Raw genomic sequence first — 25,033 nt, 5'->3', positions numbered from 1 at the left:
TGCCTCAGTTTGTAAAAATACTTGGAAAAGGTTAACTGATTACCAGGCGTAAAACTACTGGCCGCAAGACAGTGCTACACAGCTTGAAAGTATGAGGTTGTACACGTTAGGTTCGGGGAAACGGAATCTTCCTTTTCCACGAAACACAGTGAACTGATGCTGGTTGAATACAGACCTGCTGTGAGCTGATTGAGCTTATCATATAATACAACCTCGCATTTTAAGAAACTCAACACACACTGAGCAATCCCAGGCAGGAGTTTCCACAGTGATCTCATCCAATCTTGGTTTTAAGCTAAACAGAACCAGATGCATAGCTCAGTCACACAAGCAGAGGGAAATGAATTAAAATTTGGTTCTCATTAAACGAGCCAATCATGACCTCTAAGAGAAAAGAAATAGTAGAATAAGTGCACTGGAGGAGATTTCATACGTAAGCTTATATAAAAACAATGCCAAAGCTTATCTTCACAATGTTCACGCTGTTGAAAATATTGCACCTTTAAGAAGTAAACGCACAGGACCGAATCCGAACTGCACTCGAGTCTTCACGTCACCTCTGCACCCCTTGGTCCTGCAGCCACTAAGCCTGGAGGACGTAAAGACTGGCACTCATATAAGCAACACGTACACTTTCCGAAGCCGTGGTTTTCTAAAAGCATACAGTTTTTAAATAAAACTGAAAAACGTTTACAAAAAGCACAACTCCTGGATGTGAGCTATTGCTTGTCTGATATGTGTAAAGTTGAGACTTTGAATCCATTCAGGGCTTCGAAAGGAAAGGAGGAGGTTTAATGCACTTGGGTGAGGATTCTGGAATCATTGCTGGCTTTAGATTATTAAGAAACATCTGAGTGCCAATGGCATTATGACCTCCGTTTCCTCCAGCCCAGGCTGCTTTTGTGGGCAGACATACTACACCCTGATGCAAGACCATGTGCCTACAAACTGCTCACAACTATATGAGAACAAAGGACTTGAAACAGTGATTGAACACAAATACAAGCAGTATCCTGCTATAAAACAAAGCTTAAGGAATCGAAATAGATGCCAAGAGGCTCGGTTTCCTCTAAAGGCTAATTTGGCTCCACTTAAATTAAAGAAAGTAAGGAACAAAAGAAAGACATTCAAAACTGCACCAAGAAAATCATTTTTTTTTTTAAAATGGCGTAGTTTAGAGGACGAGTCGTTTCCAGAATTTCCAGAATAAGAGGTGGGAGTGTGCAGCGCCCCCAGTGGCAATAAGGGGTCACTACCTGCATGCAGGTAGGTGGACCCCATTGATAGGGGGATGCTGAGGCAGGATCAGCTCCAGCTGTGCAAACAGAGAAAAGTGATCGGAAGGAATGTGAGGGTGTGGACAGCCAGTGACGCTGTTTTCCAAAAGCCAGTCAGAGTCCAGAGGCCCCAAAACTCCCAACACGTTCAGCTGCGGCTCTGAGCAAAAGATGTAATCGATCACACCCTAAAAAAAGAAAATAAAACACACCTTAGCATAAAAATGTTTCAAAATACTTAGTGTGGCATGTTTATGTTTAAGAACATTACTAAATTTTTACCCTCAATAAAAAAAAATACCAGGAACAATGAATATTAACACATTTAATCAACCGCTTTATCCTAGTCAGGGTTGTGGCGAGTTCAGTTTTAGCAAGAACAATGCAAGGAACTGACGACACCTTGGCCATGAGAGGCCAGGCACTGTCCGGCACCAGGAAAAACCAAGGGCCCACTGCACCAGCCTAAGATCTAACAATGCTTTTATGTACCTAAATTAAATCTTTAGAGCCAAACAGGGTGCCGCTGGCAATCTTGTGGACGTTTGTGCAACCCTCCAAGTATATCCCTCCCCAGACCACCTCTAACCCACTGCCAAACCGGTCATGCTGGATGATACTGCAGGAACACCCTGGAAAGGGCACCAATCCAACACAGGACTTCAGCAGCCATCCCATAGCATGGCCAAACATTTCTGTGTAGACGCCCGGCCAATAACATAGTGAGATTCAAACCTGGATCTTAGCATTGATGGGCCAGCGTACAAAACCGCACCACCACCCCACACACTGGGTGTGTTCGAAAAGCTAGTGTGCTGTCTACATAGGCAGCATTTTACGTCATCCTGTGCGCGCTCCCGAGAAGGAGGCTGTTCGAAATCCTAGATGCCTTAAAATCCACACTTCTGAGGTATCTTAATATTTCAATGTTATTTTGGCTCAAGAACGAGTGAGCATCGGACGCTGCCTTAGTGATCAAGACAATCCCAGCATTCATGGCTGACGGGGCGGAGAAACGAATGGAGTTATTTGTAAACGTAAATAAAATATTACTGATTTTTAACTTGTATAAACTTGTGTTTTTATTTGCAAGTTCGGGCTTGTCAGGAAATTTAACCGTTATCGGTACATGAAAGGAGATGTTATTGACGTTAGCGTGCTGTGCTACCTCAGTTTATTGGTTTTAATGGCGAGATGCTAAATGCTAAACGCGAAATGCTAAACCCGATGGAATCGCTATCTAAGTAGTGCGTTCGAATAACCTGCCTTTTAAGTCACTAACTTATTGGAATCCTCTCTACTAAGTCAGCTGCCTATGTAGACAGTAAGACAGCAAGGCAGCTCCCTAGGTTTTCGAACACACCCACTGTCAAACATTTATACATTTAAAAAACAATTACAGGTGGTACCTTGTAACTCAACATCCCCGAAACTCAAAATCTTTGAAACTCAACATACTCATCAAGAAATTTGTACCCTAAAATTTAACGTTTCCCTTAAACTCAACGGGTGTGCGACTGCTGCTTTGCTCAGCGCTCGGCTTGAGCGGTGCGGTAAAACGTCATGCGAACGTGAGACGAATCTGCATGTGTGTGGAATAACCATAAAATTCAATCTGAACACTCCACATATATCCGTGTTGAGCTGGATTTATCTCCTGTTTCGCTTTGAAACTTGTTACAGCATGGGGTTCTGAGAAATTGCAGGGCTCTAGACTAACTTTTTGAACTGGTTGCACTGGTGCGCCTAACTTTTTTTCTTAGTTGCACCAGCACAAATTTTCGACCGCATCGCATTTAACACCTGTTTTACAGGTTCACTTTTTTTCTTTTTTCTTTTTTTCAAATCGCTGTCCATATAGGCACTATTGACTTGTAAATGATTAACTAACAATCTGGTCAACATAAAGTTCTTTATTTGAAGCACAATTCTACAAGAAAAGGTAACTTACTGAAAAAGTGTTGGTGCTTAAAGTGCTTCACTGAGCTGAAATTTTTACTCAAGATAAATTAAATAAAAAGAAAATCTAAATTAAAAGTGCAAGTGTTTTAAGGGTTTCAAACTGCACATCTCATTTAATGATAAGAATATTACATATGGTTAATGCAGTAACGCGACCCATATTATTCACATAGGCTACATCACATGACATTATTACATTTTGAGTCGGTTTGCCGCTGATATTTTTAAAGTGCCTTAAAAAAAGATGAACTGTGTGATATGACGTGGTAAAAGTGACCCGGACAGAACGAACAACATTTAACATGAAATATAAACAGCACACGTGAAGTAAATCCAGCTAAACACAGATACATGTGGTTTCTTGGTTATTTCACACAGATGTTTGTTTGTATTATGGAACTTTAATGATGTTTTATCTCTTGAGTCGAGCGCTGAGCAAATCGGTTATTTGCGCCGAGAGTCGCGGTGAAAGCTAAGCGCAAAACTCTTCTCACGTCAACGAACTAAAGAAAACAACAACTGAGACAAACAGTCACGTCTTCTAATCACCGATATTTGATTGATGTTTGTACATAAAAACCAACATCTGTAACAGCAGCACAAATGCTCGCACATATTCTACACACTCCGCCATGATATTACTACTCTTAACTTCCGTGTAACGCCCACCGTTGATGAGGCTGGTCCCGCCCTTCACTATCTCCGATTGGTTAGACATATAGATATGATTAGATATGGGCCTAATGTGTGTCTGTTGTTGCACCGGAGACTTTCAGAGTCAGAGACTTTTTTCTTTCCCCTCGAACGGCTGGTCGCACCTGTGCGACCTCAGATTTTTTTCAGTCGCACCATTGAGAAATTAGGTCGCATGTGCGACCAAATTGGTCGCACTCTAGAGCCCTGAATTGTAAGAATCACCTTTTCCGAGAGAGTCTAAAACCAAAATAATGTTTCTTAATGTTAAAAGAACGACACAGAAACACTAAACCTCTCTTAATTATTACTACTTGTAAGTTCTTTTCACTAATTAAGAAGCATAAGAAAAAGTTAAGGGAAAGTGCAGGCTTTATTGTACGTATTTTTATATTGATTTTCAATTGTAATTCAGTGTTTATATTATATTTGTGTTATTTTCAGTGCATAAGCGTCAAAAACAACCCCATTTTTTACATTAGCCTAAAATCTACACAGTTCCATAGGACCATGGAACACATTAACAGGTTTCCCATACATCCTCATGGGAAAAAAAAAAAACCCTTAAAACTCAACACCACTCCCAGAACCAATTGACTGAGTTTCAAGGTACCACAGTATTTTTAAAAAATTACCTACTTCTGATATTTCCTATGACTTTAAAAAAGTTTTTACCTTGAAGTCGAGGGTGTAGTTGGTATAAGGCATGATCCCGTTCTCGTAGGCACTCTTGAGCTTAAAGCCATGCGTAATCCTGGCATTAGAAGAGCTGGTCTTGCCGTTGCAATTGAAGTTGGTCAGACTGTCACTGTAGCGCAGCTCCTTAAAGTCTTTGTGAGTGCAGTCCACTCCACCTGTGCTGAGGAACTCCACCACTCCTGTACAACAAATGCACAGAGCAAAATACATTTTAACAGCTACACAGGCAGGATTTTCTACTTTTATTTTTAATCCTTTAAGTGTAAACTCACAGTGCGGTTTGACAAATGTTACTTCATGGCATATAAGAAAAGACAATAAGAAAACTGGTCTTAGTGGCTGCCAAAAGGCTTACAGCAAGATAAAAGAAGCTGCACACATTTCTGGCAAGCAGTGGTTGTGTAGTACATATGACAACAATCTCCCGTATTCTTCATAAGTCTGGACTAGGGGGTGGGGCGGTAAAAAACCATCCAAGCCTAGCTACATTTCATAAAAACCTACATCAAGCCTGCCAAAAGCATGTGGGAATAGGTGTTATGGTCTGATGAGACCAAGGTTGAACTTTTTGGCCATATTTACTAAGATATGTTTGGTGCAAGAGTGAAATGTCTATAGAATATTTAAGTTACAGCATCCCACAGTAAACAAATGAACTTGTAGCAGGTGAGGGAATCATGATTAGGTATCCCTTTGTGCCAACCTTTAGGAGACAATTGCTAATCAGATTTCTTCTGTTCATATTATTGTTTAAATATTTCGGGAAGACCTCAGTCTGTGCAGGGCAAAACCGAAAACACTGTTCTTTGCACTTTTATCAGTTAAAAAACGTAAAAATAAAGCAACAAATCACATATTCTTCTTCTTATTGCATTTTACAAAATGTCCCAACTTTTCTGGGTTTGTATTAGATTATGGTTGTGCATATTTATGCAACCACATTATTGTAAGTTTTTTATGCCACAAAAACAAGGGTGTTCATTTATAGGAGAAAGAAGCCCCAATTAAGAGCACTTGGCTGGCACACATGAACAAGTACTGCTACTGAAAATAAACAGTGTAGATATACTGAAACAGAATTTGTATTAAATATGGACTAAGTGTTGTGCTTCTCTCATTTAAAACACCTGTCAGACAATAGATCCCTCTAGCCTCTTACCACCATAACTCATGCAATCAATGAAAAAGAATATTTCACAAGAGAATACAAACCAGAGTCAGGCAGCGAGTTGAGATCAGCACAAAGCACCAGTGGAATGCTGTTGACTTCTCCAGAAAGAGATGAGAGCTTGAGGCTGCGTGTAGCTTTATCCACAATGTTCTTCACCTCAGATAGGAACATCATAGTCTGCACCAGTTTTACGTCGCAGTACTCCGGGTCCCAGTGCATATGAGCATTGGCCACCAGGATGAGCTGTTTCTCTTGGTTATGGAGAGACATAGCTATACACGAAGAGAAAAAGCCACAATCAGAAAATGAACCTGCATTACCAAAGTAAGTCGGTGATGCAAATAAACAGTTTGAACGTGCGCCTTTTCCATGTCTTGTATGAACAAGCATTGTGTGTTAATCTAGGGAGGGACTTACGTGTCAGCTCAATCCTTTCCTGGCGGAGCTCCAGCAGCATAGCGACTCCAATGTTGTCCTTGGTCATAACTCGATTTAACATGGCTTCAGAACCCTCAGAGTTAGCCATTGCCAGCTGGTTAAACTCCACGGTATGCTTCTGCACCACACTAAACCTGAATACGAAACAGGTCTTATAAAATGTGCTTGTCAAACTGCAGTTTTACCACAGACCACATACTCCATACATCTATTGAACAGAACATTGCAGGTTTGGTTTGGCATTACATTTGTTAATATACATCTATTCCTGCATTTCAGGCCTGCAATGTTCCAAAAAAAAGTTGGGACAGTAAAGCATATACCACTATGTATTGTTGCCGTTGCTTCCCACAACGCTTAAAAGTGTTTTAAAAAATGCAAACTTTTTGTCTTAAGGTGCAACAGTACAGGGTTGTCTTCATTGAAATTTGCATTTTAAAATTCTCCACACATTCTCTACTCGAGACAGGTCAGGACTGTACCCATACCCTCTTTTCCTGCAACCATGCCTTTGTAATGTGTGCAGCACATTGTTTTGCATTGTCTTGTTCAAAATGGATGGACATGCCTGACAAAAATGACATATTGAAGGCAGCACATGTTGCTCTAAAGTCTTAGTGTACTTTTCTGCATCAGTGCTGCCATCACCCTGGCTTTTGAACTTGTTGCTCATGAGTCTGGATGGTCCTTTTTGACTTTGGTCCTGAGAACATGTTGTCCATTTCTTCCAAAAAGATCTGAAACACTGATTAGTATGACCACAATACACGTTTTCACTGTGCAATGGACCATCCCAGATGCCTCCAAGCCCAAATATACATGGTTATATCAGCCATTAATGAATGGCGGTTCTTGATGCAGTGCAGTCTGAGGGATCAGAGATTACGGGTGTTCGGCTTAGGCTTGCACCCTTGCCCTTTATGGACTGAAATTCCTTCCGATTCCTTGAATCGTTTAATAATATTATGCAGTGCAGAGGGAAAAATATGCAAATTCCTTTTAAACATTTCAATCTTTTTCTCACAGATTTGTTGACAAACTGACAATCCTCTGCCCACCAAGACTTTTGTAAATACTCTTATTGTACTAAATCATGATTACAATCACCTGTTCACATCACCTGTTTAAAATCACATAATTATTTTTTTTGTTTTACCTCATTGCTACCCCTTAATTGTCCCAGTCCCAATTTTTTGGGAATTTGTTTGCAGGCCTGAAATGTAGGAATGGAAAACATTTTTTCCATTTGCTTGTCCATACTGTCCGAATGCTTTTTGATTTGGGGTTGTATCTCAGGTATGCCAGACTCCAGACTTTAAGATCACCATGAGTTTTCCATTACCAACCAATTCAGCTCCTGAAAGGCCAGCTAATTATAAAATAAGCATGGTCAGACAAAGTCGAATGCTGAGCCGTGCAGGGCTAAGGGTTCCCATATTAAAGAGTGAAATGAGCTGCACCCTACTTTTCAGTCTTGTAGAATATTGCACATCCATCCACGTGCTTTCTGTCCGACTCTGACATGGTTCTGGCTCGAGACTTTGGGCTGAAGAATCCATCATATCCCTGCACTTTTAGCTCCAACAGGAAGTAATTATAATACTGCTCAGTCTCCACTTCCTGTACAGCACAGAACACAAGGTCTTTAGAAACACTGGGAAATAGGGCACAGTTGCACTAGACAAGCACTTTTTCATATATACATATCTGATGCATTTACTGATTATTTTTGAGCTACACCTACAATACAGATGTACTTTGTGGACATACATTTACTGACTGTAGCCCAATCTGTTTACTTTTCACCTCCCTTTACTTTAGGGCTGCAACTAACGATTATTTTAGTAGTCGACTAATCTGACGATTATTTTTTCGATTAGACGACTAGTCAGCGATTATTTATGTCATACCCTCCATCTCTGCCTTAACATAACAAAACCCTGTTATGTTATTTAAGTTCCAATATCAAATTAAAATAACGACCCATGAAACATGAATATGAAACTTAAGCTTGATAGTTTAATTAAATATATTTGAAACATTAATACACAATCACAATAAAAATAATTCAATGAAATAAGAAAGCTTTGGACAGCATTAGAAACTGTTATGTTTCAGAAGTTATCACTCTGGAAGTCAAAAACATTTATAACATGTGGTTGAGAAACATGTGAATGCTGTCTGTGAAGACCTCAGCCATCTGAGGGGTGCATGAACCTCTTCTCTTCTGATCCACTCCATTGCTTAGTGCTATTAATAGAAAGAGCAAAAGAGAAAGCTGTATTAATGATCACAAACTGAAGGCTATGTATCATAGTTTATTACAAATAGTGTACTGGCTATGCCAACTAAACCATAACAGGTTAAATATCTTAACTGAATTATCTGCTGCGCTAACTAGCTATCATTAAGTGGAGGAGGCTTATTATTTAGAATGAATGCTCTCATTAACGAGAACAAAAAATATGGAAGACGAGACAGGGTAACGTTAGGCTATAATGTTAAGTTATATAACGTTACTCATATAAATGACTGGTTAACTATTGCACTTAATGAGTTAGCTAGCAAACAAACCTGAAAAATAGCGAACTCTTAGATCTGACAAGTACTCTAGCATTAACAAACATTAACTACGTTGGTTAAAGCACAAAGCGGTGTAAAAACTTACCGTAATAACGCTGCTCATCACAGCTGCAAGGCGTTTCTCCGTGTTGCTGGTGTGAAACCATAACTCTGCTTTGTAGTGTCTGCGTCCAGCTCGTTTCTTTGGGTTATTTTGGCTGAAATACTTTAGAAAGTTTCAGTCTCTTTATCTTTGCCTCTCTGTCTTCATAAACTCCCCGCTGCACCATGGAAGCGATGCTGCGCCCCCTGCAGTCCCTTTAGTGCATTGCAATAATAACGACGCGTCGACAATGAAATTCCACTTCGACAAATTTTTTATAGTCGACGTTATCGATTACGTCGACTAATCGTTGCAGCCCTACTAGATCTAAAGGAACACCCACCTACCAGACATCATTTGGTCAGTAGACAATTCTCAGCACTGCAGTGACACTAGAATGGTAATGGCATAACAGTGCATGTTGTTCAGATATGAGCGTAGCAAGTACAGCAGTGTTGTTGGGATTGTTGGGCTTAGAGGAAGTGTGATCAAAGAAACTAGAGGAAGATTTGTCTATAAGTGTATACCTACAATGAGTGCTAACACGCTATGTGTTCATAATAAACAGGCTAGTCAGTTCAAACAGTACTTAAAAATCCCAACAACACTGCTGTACCTGATGCACTAACACCAGAACACCACACACTACCATGTCATTACCATGTCAGGTCTTTTTCAATTGATAAATAAGATACAGGGCAGTGAGGAAGTGTGCAGAGCAATAGATGGGCTACAGCTAGTAATTATATACCCACAAAGTGACAAGCATGATACTGTACCTGCAGGCTGATTATGTCTGCGTTGCAGTCAAGGATCTCTTGCATGATGGCTTTCTTCCTGTATTCCCAGTTAAGAGCCCAGGGTGGGCAGTAGCCGTATAGCTGCCGTGTGGCATATTTATCACACAGAATGTTGTAGCACATTACTGAGAACAGGGCTGTAAAGACAAAAGGCAGCATGAAGTAAACAATGGGTCTGGTATGTCTTAGCCATTAGCCAAAAATCTGCAAATGAACAAAAAGTATAAACATGTTGGTAAACAAAAGTGGTTACCTGCAGGGCTGGATCCGTCAGGTTCTTGCAGTTCAATCCATGACCTGGGCGGTGGTTGCTCTGTTGGGACTAAGGATGAGAATAAAGTTTAAATCAGGATGTAATTAAACAAATGAAATGAAATAAATGAAATTCCATCACATCCTCAAAATCTAATTCAGATAAGACAGAGTAAACATGCATGGTGCAGGCACAACATTTTAATCCACTCTTTTGTGTAGCTGTTTGCTTGCATGTATATTTTACTATTAAGGGTAGCCATTAGCAGCTAACAAAAGTAAGTATTTTACCCCTTTGCAAGAGAAGTTAATTAATTCTCTGGAAACTTTATTTAACTGACTAAAGTTCAAAGACAATATTCCTGATATACAATATACTTTTACAAACTCCCACAAAGTTTGGCACTTGCTTGCACCTATTTATGTGGAATGTTTAGATAGTGCTGACATATTTTACAAAACATTCCCTCTTAAGTTAGCACAGTCACACTTTCAAGTGTGTTGCATTAAAACATCAGTTCGGTTTGTACTTGCCAGTTAAATAAAGGCTTGAGTATGAACAAAGCACAGAATTTTACACCATGTTCCAACTTTTCCACAAACAGGGTTTATATTTTGAAAAAACAAAAAAATAATAAATTTCAGTGCCTTCAGTTTTCCTGAGCCACTGAGAGCCCCACTTCAAGACCCACATAAAGCGGGGAATATTACTTAATGGGGAATATTAAGCTTTATCAGAACTGGCTCAGTAGCACACTGCTAGATATGTCAGATTCTCTGATCCGAACCAATGTTCTAATAGGGAAAATTAGCAACCACGTTATGTCACCAAAAAAATATTTTTTGTTGTGAGGCTATAATATCAGATAAACCTTAGGTAAGCTTACTTGGACTTTACATTTTAATCTTTTTCAGGTCATACAAACAAAACAAAATATGATTTCTAAAAGGAAAACACATGTGATATAACTTTCTAGTACAAGAACTAGGGCTGGGCGATATGGATCAAAAATAATATCTCGATATTTTTTAGCTGAATGGCGATATACGATACATATCTCGATATTTTTTAATCCCACACGGTAATAACAAAAAGACACTTCTGAGACAAAGCTACATGTTCCAAATGTTATACAGGCACTTTTATTAACATTCCACTGTAGATAAACATGAGAAATTCCTCAAAAATAAACTATTGGCAAATATTAAATCAGGGGTCACCAAACCTTTTTGAAACAGAGGGCTACTTTAAGGGTACTGAGTAAGCCAAAGGGCTACTTGTAGGATACAAACTTCCTGAATAACATAAGGTTGCATGGTTCACCTTTAATGATAATGTTATGATTAATAATAATAATAAATTTTCATATATGTGAAGAGACTGTCTGATCACATGTTAATTATTTCTTGCAATAATTATTAACAATGATTTACCATGGCAGGAAACACAGACATATTTAAACATGTAAAATATGTAAAGTAAGTCAGAGCAATCATAGCTCTGATATTTTTGTAAATATTGTTCCTGACGGTTTTGTATGAATGAGCACATTTGTAGCATTTTGATCAAAATCACACAATTTTTTTTTATTTTTTTATTTTTTTATTTTTATAAATTATGACTTCTGTAGCATTTTTGTAGGAAATCATTAACAGTCCCATCTTCAAATAATGTCCCGTTTGTTCTGATCCCGTTTGTACTGATCACTACTTTTGTTTTAAAACAAATCATGAACTCTGTCCCATGTTTGTACAAATGATCAGTTAAGTAAGATTTTTTAAAAGCTCCGATTTAAATAGACGTTTCTGTGACACGTACTGAAGCCTCTCTCCACACTGTGCCGCTCTCTGTCGTCGTCCCCCGAATGAAACACACACATTTCCTCCCAATCATTGTGAAAATATTAAGTTTTCTTTTGCTTTTCTTGTGTGTTTTTTCATTATTATTTTTTCGGGGTAAAACCCGCATCTCGCTCCCCATGGTAGCTGCGCTCGCTCGCTCGTCTCAGCGTTCTGCGCCCGATATAAAACTCTGCACCCAGACCAGATCAAAGCCCATATAAACATCAAACAGTTTTGTTCTTGAAATTTTATATTCAGTTTTGTCATTTTCAAATATACATCAGTGCAAGTGTTATTGATTCAAAGAGATCAACAACGAAAATATCATTTTTAGACGGAGCTCTATAGTCACTAGAGCTGTTTAGAACATGCCCTGTGGGCGACTCACGTGGTGGGGCGGGGCGAGTTGTGTTCAGTGAGGGAGAGGGGCGGGGCAGGTGAACATGTGCAGAGACAAACTGGGAGAAGAGAAAGACGAACTGTCGGATCTAACTGGAACGCAACATCTATATCGATATAAGCGATATTGTCTTATCTTATATCGCGTATGAAAATATATCGATATATCTTTAAAACTCGATATATCGCCCAGCCCTAACAAGAACTATTAAATATAACTACAGTAAAGGTACATCAATGCATTTTGTGAGTAATTGGGAATTTGCATACCCATTCCCAACCTAAAGAGCTAAAAAAAAGACTCACATCTTTAAGGTTGCAGGTTTGCCTGCTTAAAACTAATTTGCATAAAATAAAACTAATTTGCATCTGAACAAGGCAAGAGTCCAGGACCAACACTCTCCAACAGTAAACACCCTAAAGAAGTGGAAGATAAAACCTACTGCGTTTAATAGCACCGGCAAGATTGTCCAAAAGGTAGTTCAGCAGTCGACGAGTGCCATCTGGCTCCTGGTAGAGGCTCATAAGCTCCTGTGCAAGTGGATTTCCTGTGAGCACAGAAAGCAGAGTTATGCTATATACAGGCTAAATGTTGCCTGCTTCAACATAACTGGGTAGGCAAGATGGACAGGTTAGCACATAAAAGGCCGCACTCACCTTTTAACCCCAGTGTTTGTAACTGAAACAGTTTCCCCAATTCGAAAGGCAGAACCCGCAACTGGTTGTTATTTAAAAGCAGTTCCCTGTGGAGGACACAGCGAAATGAACAATTTAGGACAAGCTTAACAATTTTAATACGCCTGGACCTCTTACTGGAGGTCAATACCAACATTATTATTCTTGCATAATCTGTAGGGGTGTAACGATACTTCGTTTCACGATGCATCGCGATGCAAAAATGTAGCGATGTGCATCGTGGACATCTGCGCGATTGTACGAGTGCACGTGCGTTCTGTAATTTATTAGTGATGGGTCGGTCGTGAACAAGCCGGCTCTAAGAGTCGGCTCTTTAAAATGAACGGCAGGATACGGAGCCGATTCGGTTTTTTTTCCCGGGTTTTTTTTTTTTCCGTTAAAGCCGCACGTGATTGGTCAAGATGCGTGGTGACGTTTGTGTGTTTACACTGAGCAGGAGGGGCGGGGTTACACACACACACACACACACACACACACGGACAGCGTGCACATGAACAGGAGAGAGAGAGAGAGAAAGAGAGCACTTGATGAAGTTTTACATTGCGCTTTACGTAGCCAGACATTACACGCTGGAAAGGTGAGGAAAATGAGTGACAGGAAACAGTAAAGTTTGGACACGAGGAACCACTTTAACAGAGAAGTTCAGACCCACTGAGACCCACATCTTATACATGTCACTGTGTATTGTAGCAACATCTGTCCCCTCAGAGAGAATCTTTTCCAAAACAGGGCAGATCATAACAGAAAGGAGAAACAGGATCAACCCCTCAAAGATGAGCTCGGTTTTTCTGAATGCCAATCTTCACTAAATACTTACAAATACTGTCACCTGGATGCTGCTTTTTCTTTTGCACATTTTCATTTATATTTTGTTGAGTGATGCTTTGTTGATGTGTTCTTTCACTCTAGATGCAAATTTACAAGTAATATACACAATCAGACCTTTTGGTCTAATTGAGATGGGTCTTTGTTTTTGTATTTTATAATTTATTGTTGTAGCACTCTGTTCCATGTTGAGTATATAAATAAAGCCATTTAAATAATAAACATTTGATACAATGTTTTTTTTACATTAGTAATTCATTTTACATGTAATTTGTTAATACATTAGTTCAAGCAACAAAGAAAATTTGTTTAAAGACTCAGCTCAGCTCAATGAGCTTGTTTGATTACTTTGATTTTCAATTTAAGATGGCAATAAGTAACTTAAATTTGGTAAACCTGTTAGGTTACAGTAAAGTACTCTGTTCTTGGTAATTACCTTTAATTGCAAGGGACTGAAGTTTTTTTTTTGTTTAAAAAATTTACAAGAAAATGTGCATTGTTTTGCACTGTTTACACTTCAAAAAAATAATCGTGAGAAAATCGAATCGTTAGCTCAGTATCGTGAATCGAATCGAATCGTGAGCAGAGTGTATCGTTACACCCCTAATAATCTGTCATTTTCTTTTGTTGGCCTGAATATGCAGCATTTCCGACTAGCTAATGTATTACACAACAGTAACAGCAGGACAAAAGATAATGAACACCCAACACTCAAACATCAAATCCAAATTTCAGCACCATTTCTTTAGGACAACACTTTTAGCATGTGTGTATGATCATGCTGAATCAGGTATGGGCATTCCCCCAAACCATTGCATCAAAGATAAGATCTTCCTTTTTAAAACCAAGATTAAGCATAATTCCCTCTCCACTGCACAAATGACACTTAGTAGTACACCAGTTGACTTTTAGTACAATAATTGACTGATTTGTTGAAAAGATGGGTCTGTTTGAAAACCTAGTGCCCTGCTGTCTACTGCCTACCTAGGTAGCTGCCTAAGTAGAGAGGATTCTAAGTTATTGACTTATAAGACAGGTTATTCAGACACACTACTTAGACAGCAATTACATCACAACATTTTTAGCTAACTAGAGATGCATGAGTACCGATACTAGTATCGGGTATTAGCCCGATACCGCGCTCATTAACTCGTACTCGTACTCGTAAACGAGGCTCCGATACTAAACATCCGATACCTTGTGCCTAGTGCACGTTGCTGGCTGCGTTAACGCAGGGATTTTCAACCTGTGGGGCGCGAGTGCCTGACCGGGGGGCGTGACATTGCGAGATTTTTTTACTTCTAAAACTAAAGCAATTCATTTTTCACCCACAGGAGACAGATTGAATTATTCTCACTGACCACGCTCACACGCACGTTTAATGTTATTTAGTTCCGTTTGAAAAAAAAAAAAACTTAAAAATAGAGCTAACAGTGAAGATAACCGGTTACAAAAGCAGCGACCGCTGTTATAGGACGTGTGTGTGTCTTTAATACTCTGTTCACAGTGTCGATACAAGTGATTCAGGAGTCGACTCATTTTAAGCTTCTTTTCTCAGTCATCTCTCCGTGTTTACTGTTATAATGAATGATGCGGTTGTAAATAAACACCAACTACTACAGAACATTTTGTGTGACTCGCTTACATTATAAAGCTCAGGCTTAATTATACTGGTTATTACCACAGAGTGGGAGCCGACTCAGTCGTTTACGATTTACCGAGGTGAACCACGAATGTACAGGGGTTGGACAAAATAACTGAAACACCTGTCATTTTAGTGTGGGAGGTTTCATGGCTAAATTGGACCAGTCTGGTGGCCAATCTTCATTAATTGCACATTGCACCAGTAAGAGCAGAGTGTGAAGGTTCAATTAGCAGGGTAGGAGCACAGTTTTGCTCAAAATATTGCAATGCACACAACATTATGGGTGACATACCAGAGTTCAAAAGAGGACAAATTGTTGGTGCACGTCTTGCTGGCGCATCTGTGACCAAGACAGCAAGTCTTTGTGATGTATCAAGAGCCACGGTATCCAGGGTAATGTCAGCATACCACCAAGAAGGACAAACCACATCCAACAGGATTAACTGTGGACGCAAGAGGAAGCTGTCTGAAAGGGATGTTCGGGTGCTAACCCGGATTGTATCCAAAAAACATAAAACCACGGCTGCCCAAATCACGGCAGAATTAAATGTGCACCTCAACTCTCCTGTTTCCACCAGAACTGTCCGTCGGGAGCTCCACAGGGTCAATATACACGGCCGGGCTGCTATAGCCAAACCTTTGGTCACTCGTGCCAATGCCAAACGTCGGTTTCAATGGTGCAAGGAGCGCAAATCTTGGGCTGTGGACAATGTGAAACATGTATTGTTCTCTGATGAGTCCACCTTTACTGTTTTCCCCACATCTGAGAGAGTTACGGTGTGGAGAAGCCCCAAAGAAGCGTACCACCCAGACTGTTGCATGCCCAGAGTGAAGCATGGGGGTGGATCAGTGATGGTTTGGGCTGCCATATCATGGCATTCCCTTGGCCCAATACTTGTGCTAGATGGGCGCGTCACTGCCAAGGACTACCAAACCATTCTGGAGGACCATGTGCATCCAATGGCGGTGCCGTGTATCAGGATGACAATGCACCAATACACACAGCAAGACTGGTGAAAGATTGGTTTGATGAACATGAAAGTGAAGTTGAACATCTCCCATGGCCTGTACAGTCACCAGATCTAAATATTATTGAGCCACTTTGGGGTGTTTTGGAGAAGCGAGTCAGGAAACGTTTTCCTCCACCAGCATCACGTAGTGACCTGGCCACTATCCTGCAAGAAGAATGGCTTAAAATCCCTCTGACCACTGTGCAGGACTTGTATATGTCATTTCCAAGACGAATTGACGCTGTATTGGCCGCAAAAGGAGGCCCTACACCAAACTAATAAATTATTGTGGTCTAAAACCAGGTGTTTCAGTTATTTTGTCCAACCCCTGTATGTGCTGATAGAATCGGCTCAGATGGGATCGGACTGTATTGTCCTTTTAAAGTAAATATTTCAATCAGCAGACAATCGCATCGCATGTATGATGTGCACAACGTTAATTACGTGCGTTTATTAATGAACATTAACTTGTCAGAAGCTTTCTCAATGATGTCTGTGCGGTGTTTTGTTTTTTTTACAATTAGTGATGGCAACCCAAGCAACTGTTCCACTGCACTATTTTACACTAAAAACTACACTATTCCATAATGCTCCAGATTGCATCATTCTAAATAGGAATCGGTATGGGTATCGGCGAGTACAAAAATACATGTACTTGTACTCGGTTGGGAAAAAAAATGGTATCGATGCATCCCTATAGCTAAGTAAGCTAACACAGTTGGCTGAGGCGGCACAACCCATGAGCATGCCAGCTATGCCAGAGTATTTCTCAGTTTCGAAGAGAACTTCGTTCATTGCTCAGCATCCGCCTTTATATCTTGTGAGAAAATGCTGGGATTGCCTTCACTGCTAAGGATGCTCCCTCGTTATTCAGGCAGTTTATCACTTCAAAATAAGCCATCTCATAAGGCAGCATTTAAGGTATCTAAGAATATCAGGTATCTAAGGTATATAAGGTATCTAAGAATTCGAATTCTTCTCGGGAGTGTGCGTAGGATTACATAAAATGCTGTCTATGTAGAGAGATCACAAGGTTTTCAAACAGACCCTATAACAGTGTTGCACAGACTGTTAATCAGCTCTTCAGTATGACACATTCTATGTCTTTCACTTTTAAACCTGCATGGCTGTGTGCTTGCTTGTTGTGCCCGGTAGAAATGTATGCTGCTAAAACAGCTGAAGTTAAAAGGGCTGTCTTTATACTTTTGAGCAGAACAGAGCTTACTCAAACAATACTACAATGCAAATATGGTCCCAGACCTTCTATTACATCTGACCACAGTGAAAAGCACACGCCAGCCTGCTGTACTCACCTGAGAGATACCATGTTGCCGAGCTCAGCTGGGAGGCTCCTGATCTTATTGGACGACAGGTCCAGGTACATAAGGTTGTGCAGCTTGGCAATGTCGGGTGGAATGCGTGACAGCGAGTTGTCACTGAGGTGCAAAGCTGTAAGGTGGGTGAGAGACCACAGGGCTGAGCTCAAACTTCGCACTTTACCTGAAACCCAAGGAATAAGAAAAAATGTAAATACACACTTCACACATAACACTTTTTTAGAATTCTAATAAGCAGGACTTTAAACCTGTGTATATGTTCAATTGCTCAGACTGTATACTGTAATTGTAATGTAAGTCGCTTTGGATAAAGGCGTCTGCTAAATGCTGAAAATGTAAATGTAAATGTAAATGATGCTTTAACAGTTTTTGCACACTCATGGCCATAAGTACAAATTTTGTTTTAGTGTTTACATTGTAAAGTCATGCTTGGGTGGCACTGCGGTCTATTAAGCTAGCCCTCCACCACTGAGATCTGGATTAAAAATTAACCTCTGCTATTGGTCGGACAGACGTCTACACAGACAATGATTTGCTATGTCTGAGGGGAGAGGGGGGTGGGATGGTCCAAGTCATGTGATGGACTGCTACCCTGTCCTGGGTATTCCTTCCTTGGGCCAGGTGTCTCCCAGTGAATTAGGACCCACCGTAACCCTGAGCAGGATAAAACAGTTGATGAAAATGAACACTAAAAATTGTAGTGATCAAAAGTGAAATAAAAAGCTGGTTCAATTGACGGTAGACCCTGAGATATTTGCAACATCCATAACAAACTGAACAATAAAAAGTTTATAAGTAAACTAGTCACTGAAGTAACTACTTTTAGACACTTTAAAATTAGGACATTTGATAAAATAAATGTTTGATATATTACTCAGTATGATCCAAAGCAGATGTTAATAGAGTAGCTAAAGTCTGAAGACAATATTTCAAGCAAGGTCTGCACAACACACTGATGCGCTAACAACGCCACTCTATGCTTAGACAGTTTTGCATGTTTTTGCATCTGTATTTTTTTTCGAAAAGCGTTCGTCGTTTGTTTATTAGGATTTTAACGTCATGAAAAACTTTCATCGTAATTTCAGCAGTGTAAGGGTTGGGAAAACATGACACAGGGAACTACTGCTCATAAAGCTCTGTTCATGCTAACAAGAAAAAAGCTGCTGATTTTGCCTTTTGTAGGAGTGTGAAGGAAGCTGCTAAGTTCAGTAACTAATCAGAAAAAGCACCCGGTCAAAATGTATACAGTCTAGCATATAATAACTACATATTGCTGTTTTTTCCTGGATTTTCCCCTTTATCTCCTCATCTAGCCAGTTCCACTTCCTGATTGTGAATCCGCTGCTGTTTGCACAACCCCCAATCTGACCAAGGAGAACCAGATTATCGCACACCCTCTGTGACATGTCCAATTTGTGGTAGCATCTTATCGCCTGCCTATGTTGGGTTCCCACACAAAGCATTATAGCATATGAAGAGCCAAGCTAAGATAATAACTACATATTGCTGTTTTTTCCTTATCGCCTGCCTATGTTGGGTTCCCACACAAAGCCTTATAGCATATGAAGAGCCAAGCTAAGACTCACCCCACCCCCCAATCCACTTGCGTAGATGCAGTCCAAAAAGATTATATACTGCAGCGGGAAGAGACCCTGTCTGCCCTTTCCTTCCTCAAACACAGTCAACTGTGTTTGTGTTTATGCCCGGCTATGTCCCTCTCAAGTTTAAGCACTCAGCAGTGGTGGGCTAGCGCGTTAAACTGCTGTGCCATTCTAGCCATTCTGTATTTTTATTTTATATTTATATATAGTGTATCACAAAAGTAAGTACACCCCTCACATTTCTGCAAATATTTTATTATATCTTTTCATGGGACAACACTATAGAAATAAAACTTGGATATAACTTAGAGTAGTCAGTGTACAGCTTGTATAGCAGATTTGTATAGATTTACTGTCTTCTGAAAATAACTCAACACACAGCCATTAATGTCTAAATGGCTGGCAACATAAGTGAGTACACCCCACAGTGAACATGTCCAAATTGTGCCCAAAGTGTCAATATTTTGTGTGACCACCATTATTATCCAGCACTGCCTTAACCCTCCTGGGCATGGAATTCACCAGAGTTGCACAGGTTGCTACTGGAATCCTCTTCCACTCCTCCATGATGACATCACGGAGCTGGTGGATGTTAGACACCTTGAACTCCTCCACCTTCCACTTGAGGATGCGCCACAGGTGCTCAATTGGGTTTAGTCCATCACCTTTACCTTCAGCTTCCTCAGCAAGGCAGTTGTCATCTTGGAGGTTGTGTTTGGGGTCGTTATCCTGTTGGAAAACTGCCATGAGGCCCAGTTTTCGAAGGGAGGGGATCATGCTCTGTTTCAGAATGTCACAGTACATGTTGGAATTCATGTTTCCCTCAACAAACTGCAGCTCCCCAGTGCCAGCAACACTCATGCAGCCCAAGACCATGATGCTACCACCACCATGCTTGACTGTAGGCAAGATACAGTTGTCTTGGTACTTCTCACCAGGGCGCCGCCACACATGCTGGACACCATCTGAGACAAACAAGTTTATCTTGGTCTCGTCAGACCACAGGGCATTCCCGTAATCCATGTTCTTGGACTGCTTGTCTTCAGCAAACTGTTTGCTGGCTTTCTTGTGCGTCAGCTTCCTTCTGGGATGACGACCATGCAGACAGAGTTGATGCAGTGTGTGGCGTATGGTCTGAGCACTGACAGGCTGACCTCCCACGTCTTCAACCTCTGCAGCAATGCTGGCAGCACTCATGTGTCTATTTTTTAAAGCCAGCCTCTGGATATGACGCCGAACACGTGGACTCAACTTCTTTGGTCGACCCTGGCGAAGCCTGTTCCGAGTGGAACCTGTCCTGGAAAACCGCTGTATGACCTTGGCCACCATGCTGTGGCTCAGTTTCAGGGTGTTAGCAATCTTCTTATAGCCCAGGCCATCTTTGTGGAGAGCAACAATTCTATTTCTCACATCCTCAGAGAGTTCTTTGCCATGAGGTGCCATGTTGAATATCCAGTGGCCAGTATGAGATAATTGTACCCAAAACACCAAATTTAACAGCCCTGCTCCCCATTTATACCTGGGACCTTGACACATGACACCAGGGAGGGACGACGACACATTTGAGCACAATTTGGACATGTTCACTGTGGGGTGTACTCACTTATGTTGCCAGCTATTTAGACATTAATGGCTGTGTGTTGAGCTTTTTTCAGAAGACAGTAAATCTACACTGCTATACAAGTTGTACACTGACTACTCTAAGTTATATCCAAGTTTCATGTCTATAGTGTTGTCCCATGAAAAGATATAATGAAATATTTGCAGAAATGTGAGGGGTGTACTCAGTTTTGTGATACACTGTATTTAACTTTTTTTTTAATGGCTTAAAAACCCAGAATAATATGAAAACAGTTAATATTCCTTTCTTTTCCAGCTAAAGGGGCACTAAATGCAAGATAAAAACTAAAACTGTAGGGATGGTCTGACACCATACAATTAGTCTGTTGTATATACTGGAGCCAATAACTGAGATTTGTAGTGAATAATTCCTAATTTGCCAAAACAACTGAAACGTTGCATAATGCCCTAATTTCATTTTGTTTGCAGCTGGCACTGGAATCAGGGCACCCCGTCATGCTTCTATTGAAGAAATGAAGGTTTGTCTTTCTCTGTGGCACAGCAGGTGACATTTAAAATGAAACGCTGCTCTGGTAGAAAGATACAGGCAAACAAGTGGTCATTCACAAACCCAATTTCCAGAAAAAAATAGGCCATTTTGTAAAGCACAGTAAAATAATTTATTTAAAAACTGTATTTAACTAACAACAGTAGAATAAAAAGACTTAAAATGTTTTCACTGATCAACTTAATTGTATTTTGTAAAAATAAACTTATTTTGGAGTGTGTTGCAGGCATCACATTTTAAATATTTGTTACAGAGGTGTGTTTACTCCTGTCGTCAACCACCTTTCCTATTAAAAAGACTTTTAACTAAGGACACTGGGAGGGCACTGGCAAGTGCTCCTCCCAATCGCTAGACTGTTCAGCCAAAGGTGGAACTTTTGAAAGGCATGGGTCATGTTACAAAGGCCACATGGCCAACACTGCATTCCACCATAAAAAAAAAACTTTTTTTCACTTCAATTTACACAATGTCCCAACATTTTTGGAAATGGGGTTTGTATTTTAAACATCATAGTAAACCATAATAAAGCAGTACAAAAGGAATGTGTTGTATGTAATATTGGCGCGTGTCTAGGACAACATGCTACTCACCACTAATCTCAAGCTCAGGCCAGTAGGACTTTTTCCCACTTGCAGCGTCTTCGTTGGACATTATCGTGTACATCCGCCGAGGATCCGGCGGCTCATACTTCTCTTTGGGCATTCCTGGACCACTGCATGGTAACAAAAATGTATTTACATGGCATATAGCACAACAACTTTCACCTTTGTAGGAAATGAAGCTGCAAAAGTAGTGACTTGCAGAACCTAGTGTACCTTTTTACTCAAGCAAGATTGCACTTTTTTTTTTTTTTTTTTTACTTAGTTTTTTTTCACTTACAGTTAAAAAAAGCTGAAAAATCTAGCCAGGTATTTCAAACCAATGCTAATTTACTTGGCAAACTGGCTTAGATAGCTGTTAAAAGATAAATAAAAGAGAAAAGACGTTTTAGCTTTCTTTGATTTGAACGTACTACTGGAGGAAAAAGCTTTTTTTCTTCAGTTGCTTACATGTCACCACAGCATATCATTTTGGTCTGCATACTTGATTTAACACAGTTTTTACCCAACCATCTTGATTTTTATCTGGGCATGGGGCCAGCACTTAAGCTAGACTGTTCTACCAAAGGTGGTACTTTTTGAAAGGCATGGGTCCCATTAGAACAGCTGCAAAGTTGTGACTGCATTGCACCACAAGAACATCATACCAACAGTCAAACATGGTGGTGGTAGTGTGATGGTCTGGGGCTGATTTGCTTCTGCAGAACCTGGACAACATTTCATAACTGATGAAACCATGAATTCTGCTCTCTATCAGAAAATCCTGATGAAGAATGTCTCTCCAATAGAGCCAAGTTTACATTTACATTTTCAGATGCCTTTATCCAAAGCGACTTACATTACAGTTACAGTATACAGTCTTGCTCAAAGACCCAACAGCAGCAGCCTGGCAGTGGTGGGGCTTGAACGAGCGACCCTCTGATCAATGGTCCAGTACCTTAACCACTAGGCTACAGCTAAAACCACTAGGCTACAGCTAAAACAATTTAGAAGAGTAAGGCAAATTTCCTGTACAGCAATCTAAAAGATTCAACAAATGTGTACAGTTTTCATGATTTACACTTAAGTGATAAAAACTTTACCACATTCCTTGATGCAGCAATAAACTGTTCCTTCCACATGAAGATTCATAAAAATTGTATCATATACCTGTGCACTATTTAAGTGTTGCAATCTAGTGTCATCTCAATTTCTATACTATGCAAATTGTTTACATGGTGCAATTGTATTCTAGTTGCAATATCACTACAAACCGTATCTTTAAATCCTTGGGAAATATAATTTAAATATGCAAGATGACGGATATTATCTAGTTTCTTTAATAAACTATTAAAACAATTACCCCCTTTAACGAACTATTAAAAACAATTACCCTAACAACAGCTACACATGTATATGTCTATTGTAATAGATCACATATCTGTTTATATGCATTTACATAAGTTTATTTATATCTGCACTTTCCTTACATTCGGCTTGAGTTTATTTAATTAAAATAATTATGCCTATTTTTTCTGACTGTAACGTTAGCTTTCCAGCACTTTCACAAGCTAAATGGTGTAGATGGCTAAAGCTAACAATACTAACAATACATAAAATAATTTGTCACGACCATTACAAATTTAAGTTTAGTTTGGAATTTGATTTTTGTACAAGACCAACTCTAGGTGTTTAGGACTAATTTAACGAATAAATACAGAATTCGTCGTTTTTTGGTGGCTAAGCTAACGAGAAAGAGCAATGCTAATGCTAGCTTGGTAGTCGCAGTTTGTAAACGATGCGCAACAAACTAGCTACAAAACAAAGCTATGCTAAGCTAAGGTGAGCTAAGCTAGCGTTGGCGATACTTACAGGAAGTCAGATTATACCACTATAAACAAATAAATTCGGTTTTTAACTTCAACGTTTCGGGGAAAAGTAACATGTAGAAGATGTATATTCCTAAAACAAATAATTTCCATTAGCAAAAACATTTAGCTCATAGATATATGATAGATGCACGTATATGTATAATATATTCATATATAATTGAACTATATAATATAATTATAAATAATGCATTATATAAGTATATGTAATAATTACCAGTAAAAGCATATCACCCGACTGAAGTAAAATCGAGTCCTGGTTTAGGATTAGCTGCACTGGTTTCTCGGTTCAGTATTAAAGCTACAGTAAGCAGAGCAGCATGATGCGTTAATGGTGATTACATGGCACTGAGGGCACAACCTGCTTTAACTGCCACTTCACCAGGTGCTTGATTATTAAGACTCCTGTATCGGCGGTTTCACATTCACACGGTTTTATACACGAATCGAAGCATTACGGTAATAAGATTTGTATGTACCGTGATGACTAATAAAAATGTTATTATCTGAACTGCTAATTACAGCTATATTTTATATGTAAACACTGCAATGCTGATTGTTGCCCAGACAATATGTCCATGATAGGCCCATACAGAGCTGGAGGAAGTGAGTCTAGTCTCCTAGGACTCCTTAGTACTCATTCACTGACTGTCTCAGTTTTCATTTCTTTCCAAATATAATTGTGTTATTTATTCATTCCTTGGTTTCTGTTCATATATTCTATATAACTGCTTTATGTTGGATCAGGGTTGCGCTGAAGTTTATTTTGTTTAATTTAAAAAATCAAGTTTCAACAACCCCAAATCAGAAAAAGTTGGAACAGTAAGGAAAATGCAACTAACATAAAAACTCAAACAGTAAAAACCCAAGATATTTTATGCTTTGTCTGATCAATATTACTTCATTTGTTCATATACGTCCATTCCTACATTTCACTTAAGCTGACTTGTACTTACTTACTAACACTTTTTCATTTCTTAAAAAAAAAAACTTTGGTTCTAACAGGGTTTCAGCAGATTTGTGTTCTTGAACTGTTGTCTACTTAAACTAGAATAATGAAATGTTTGCTATGGAAGCACTTCTGTAAGTCGCTCTGGATAAGAGCGTCTGCTAAATGCCGAAAATG

General features: G+C 39.6%; 1 protein-coding gene across 1 annotated transcript; it reads right to left on the bottom strand.

Moving 5' to 3' along the window:
• Positions 1 to 1,134: 1,134 nt before the first annotated feature.
• cnot6b (CCR4-NOT transcription complex, subunit 6b) lies at positions 1,135 to 24,380 on the bottom strand. The gene is made up of 12 exons (XM_063000587.1): positions 24,125 to 24,380; positions 22,031 to 22,152; positions 17,688 to 17,874; positions 12,856 to 12,941; positions 12,642 to 12,746; positions 9,959 to 10,027; positions 9,685 to 9,842; positions 7,706 to 7,860; positions 6,220 to 6,374; positions 5,844 to 6,074; positions 4,608 to 4,810; positions 1,135 to 1,465 (listed from the first exon to the last, which is right to left on the bottom strand). The coding sequence occupies exons 2-12, from the start codon at positions 22,140 to 22,142 to the stop codon at positions 1,253 to 1,255; spliced, it is 1,674 nt and encodes a 557-aa protein (XP_062856657.1). The 5' UTR covers positions 22,143 to 22,152; positions 24,125 to 24,380; the 3' UTR covers positions 1,135 to 1,252.
• Positions 24,381 to 25,033: the final 653 nt, after the last annotated feature.

Source organism: Trichomycterus rosablanca, chromosome 8 (assembly GCF_030014385.1).
Source record: "Trichomycterus rosablanca isolate fTriRos1 chromosome 8, fTriRos1.hap1, whole genome shotgun sequence".
Lineage (NCBI taxonomy): Eukaryota > Metazoa > Chordata > Actinopteri > Siluriformes > Trichomycteridae > Trichomycterus > Trichomycterus rosablanca.
Note: the sequence above shows the minus strand (reverse complement) of the source record. Positions and strands in the feature narration are given on the sequence as shown.

Bases quoted from the DNA above. Each gene is read 5' to 3' on its own strand.
- cnot6b (XM_063000587.1), bottom strand. From the start codon at position 22,142: ATGCCCAAAGAGAAGTATGAGCCGCCGGATCCTCGGCGGATGTACACG. The intron at 10,028-12,641 runs GTAGGTTTTATC...TCTCATCCTTAG, and splicing joins TGCCGGTGCTATTAAACGCA to TCCCAACAGAGCAACCACCG. The intron at 4,811-5,843 runs GTTTGTATTCTC...TTTGTTGTACAG, and splicing joins CAACTCGCTGCCTGACTCTG to GAGTGGTGGAGTTCCTCAGC.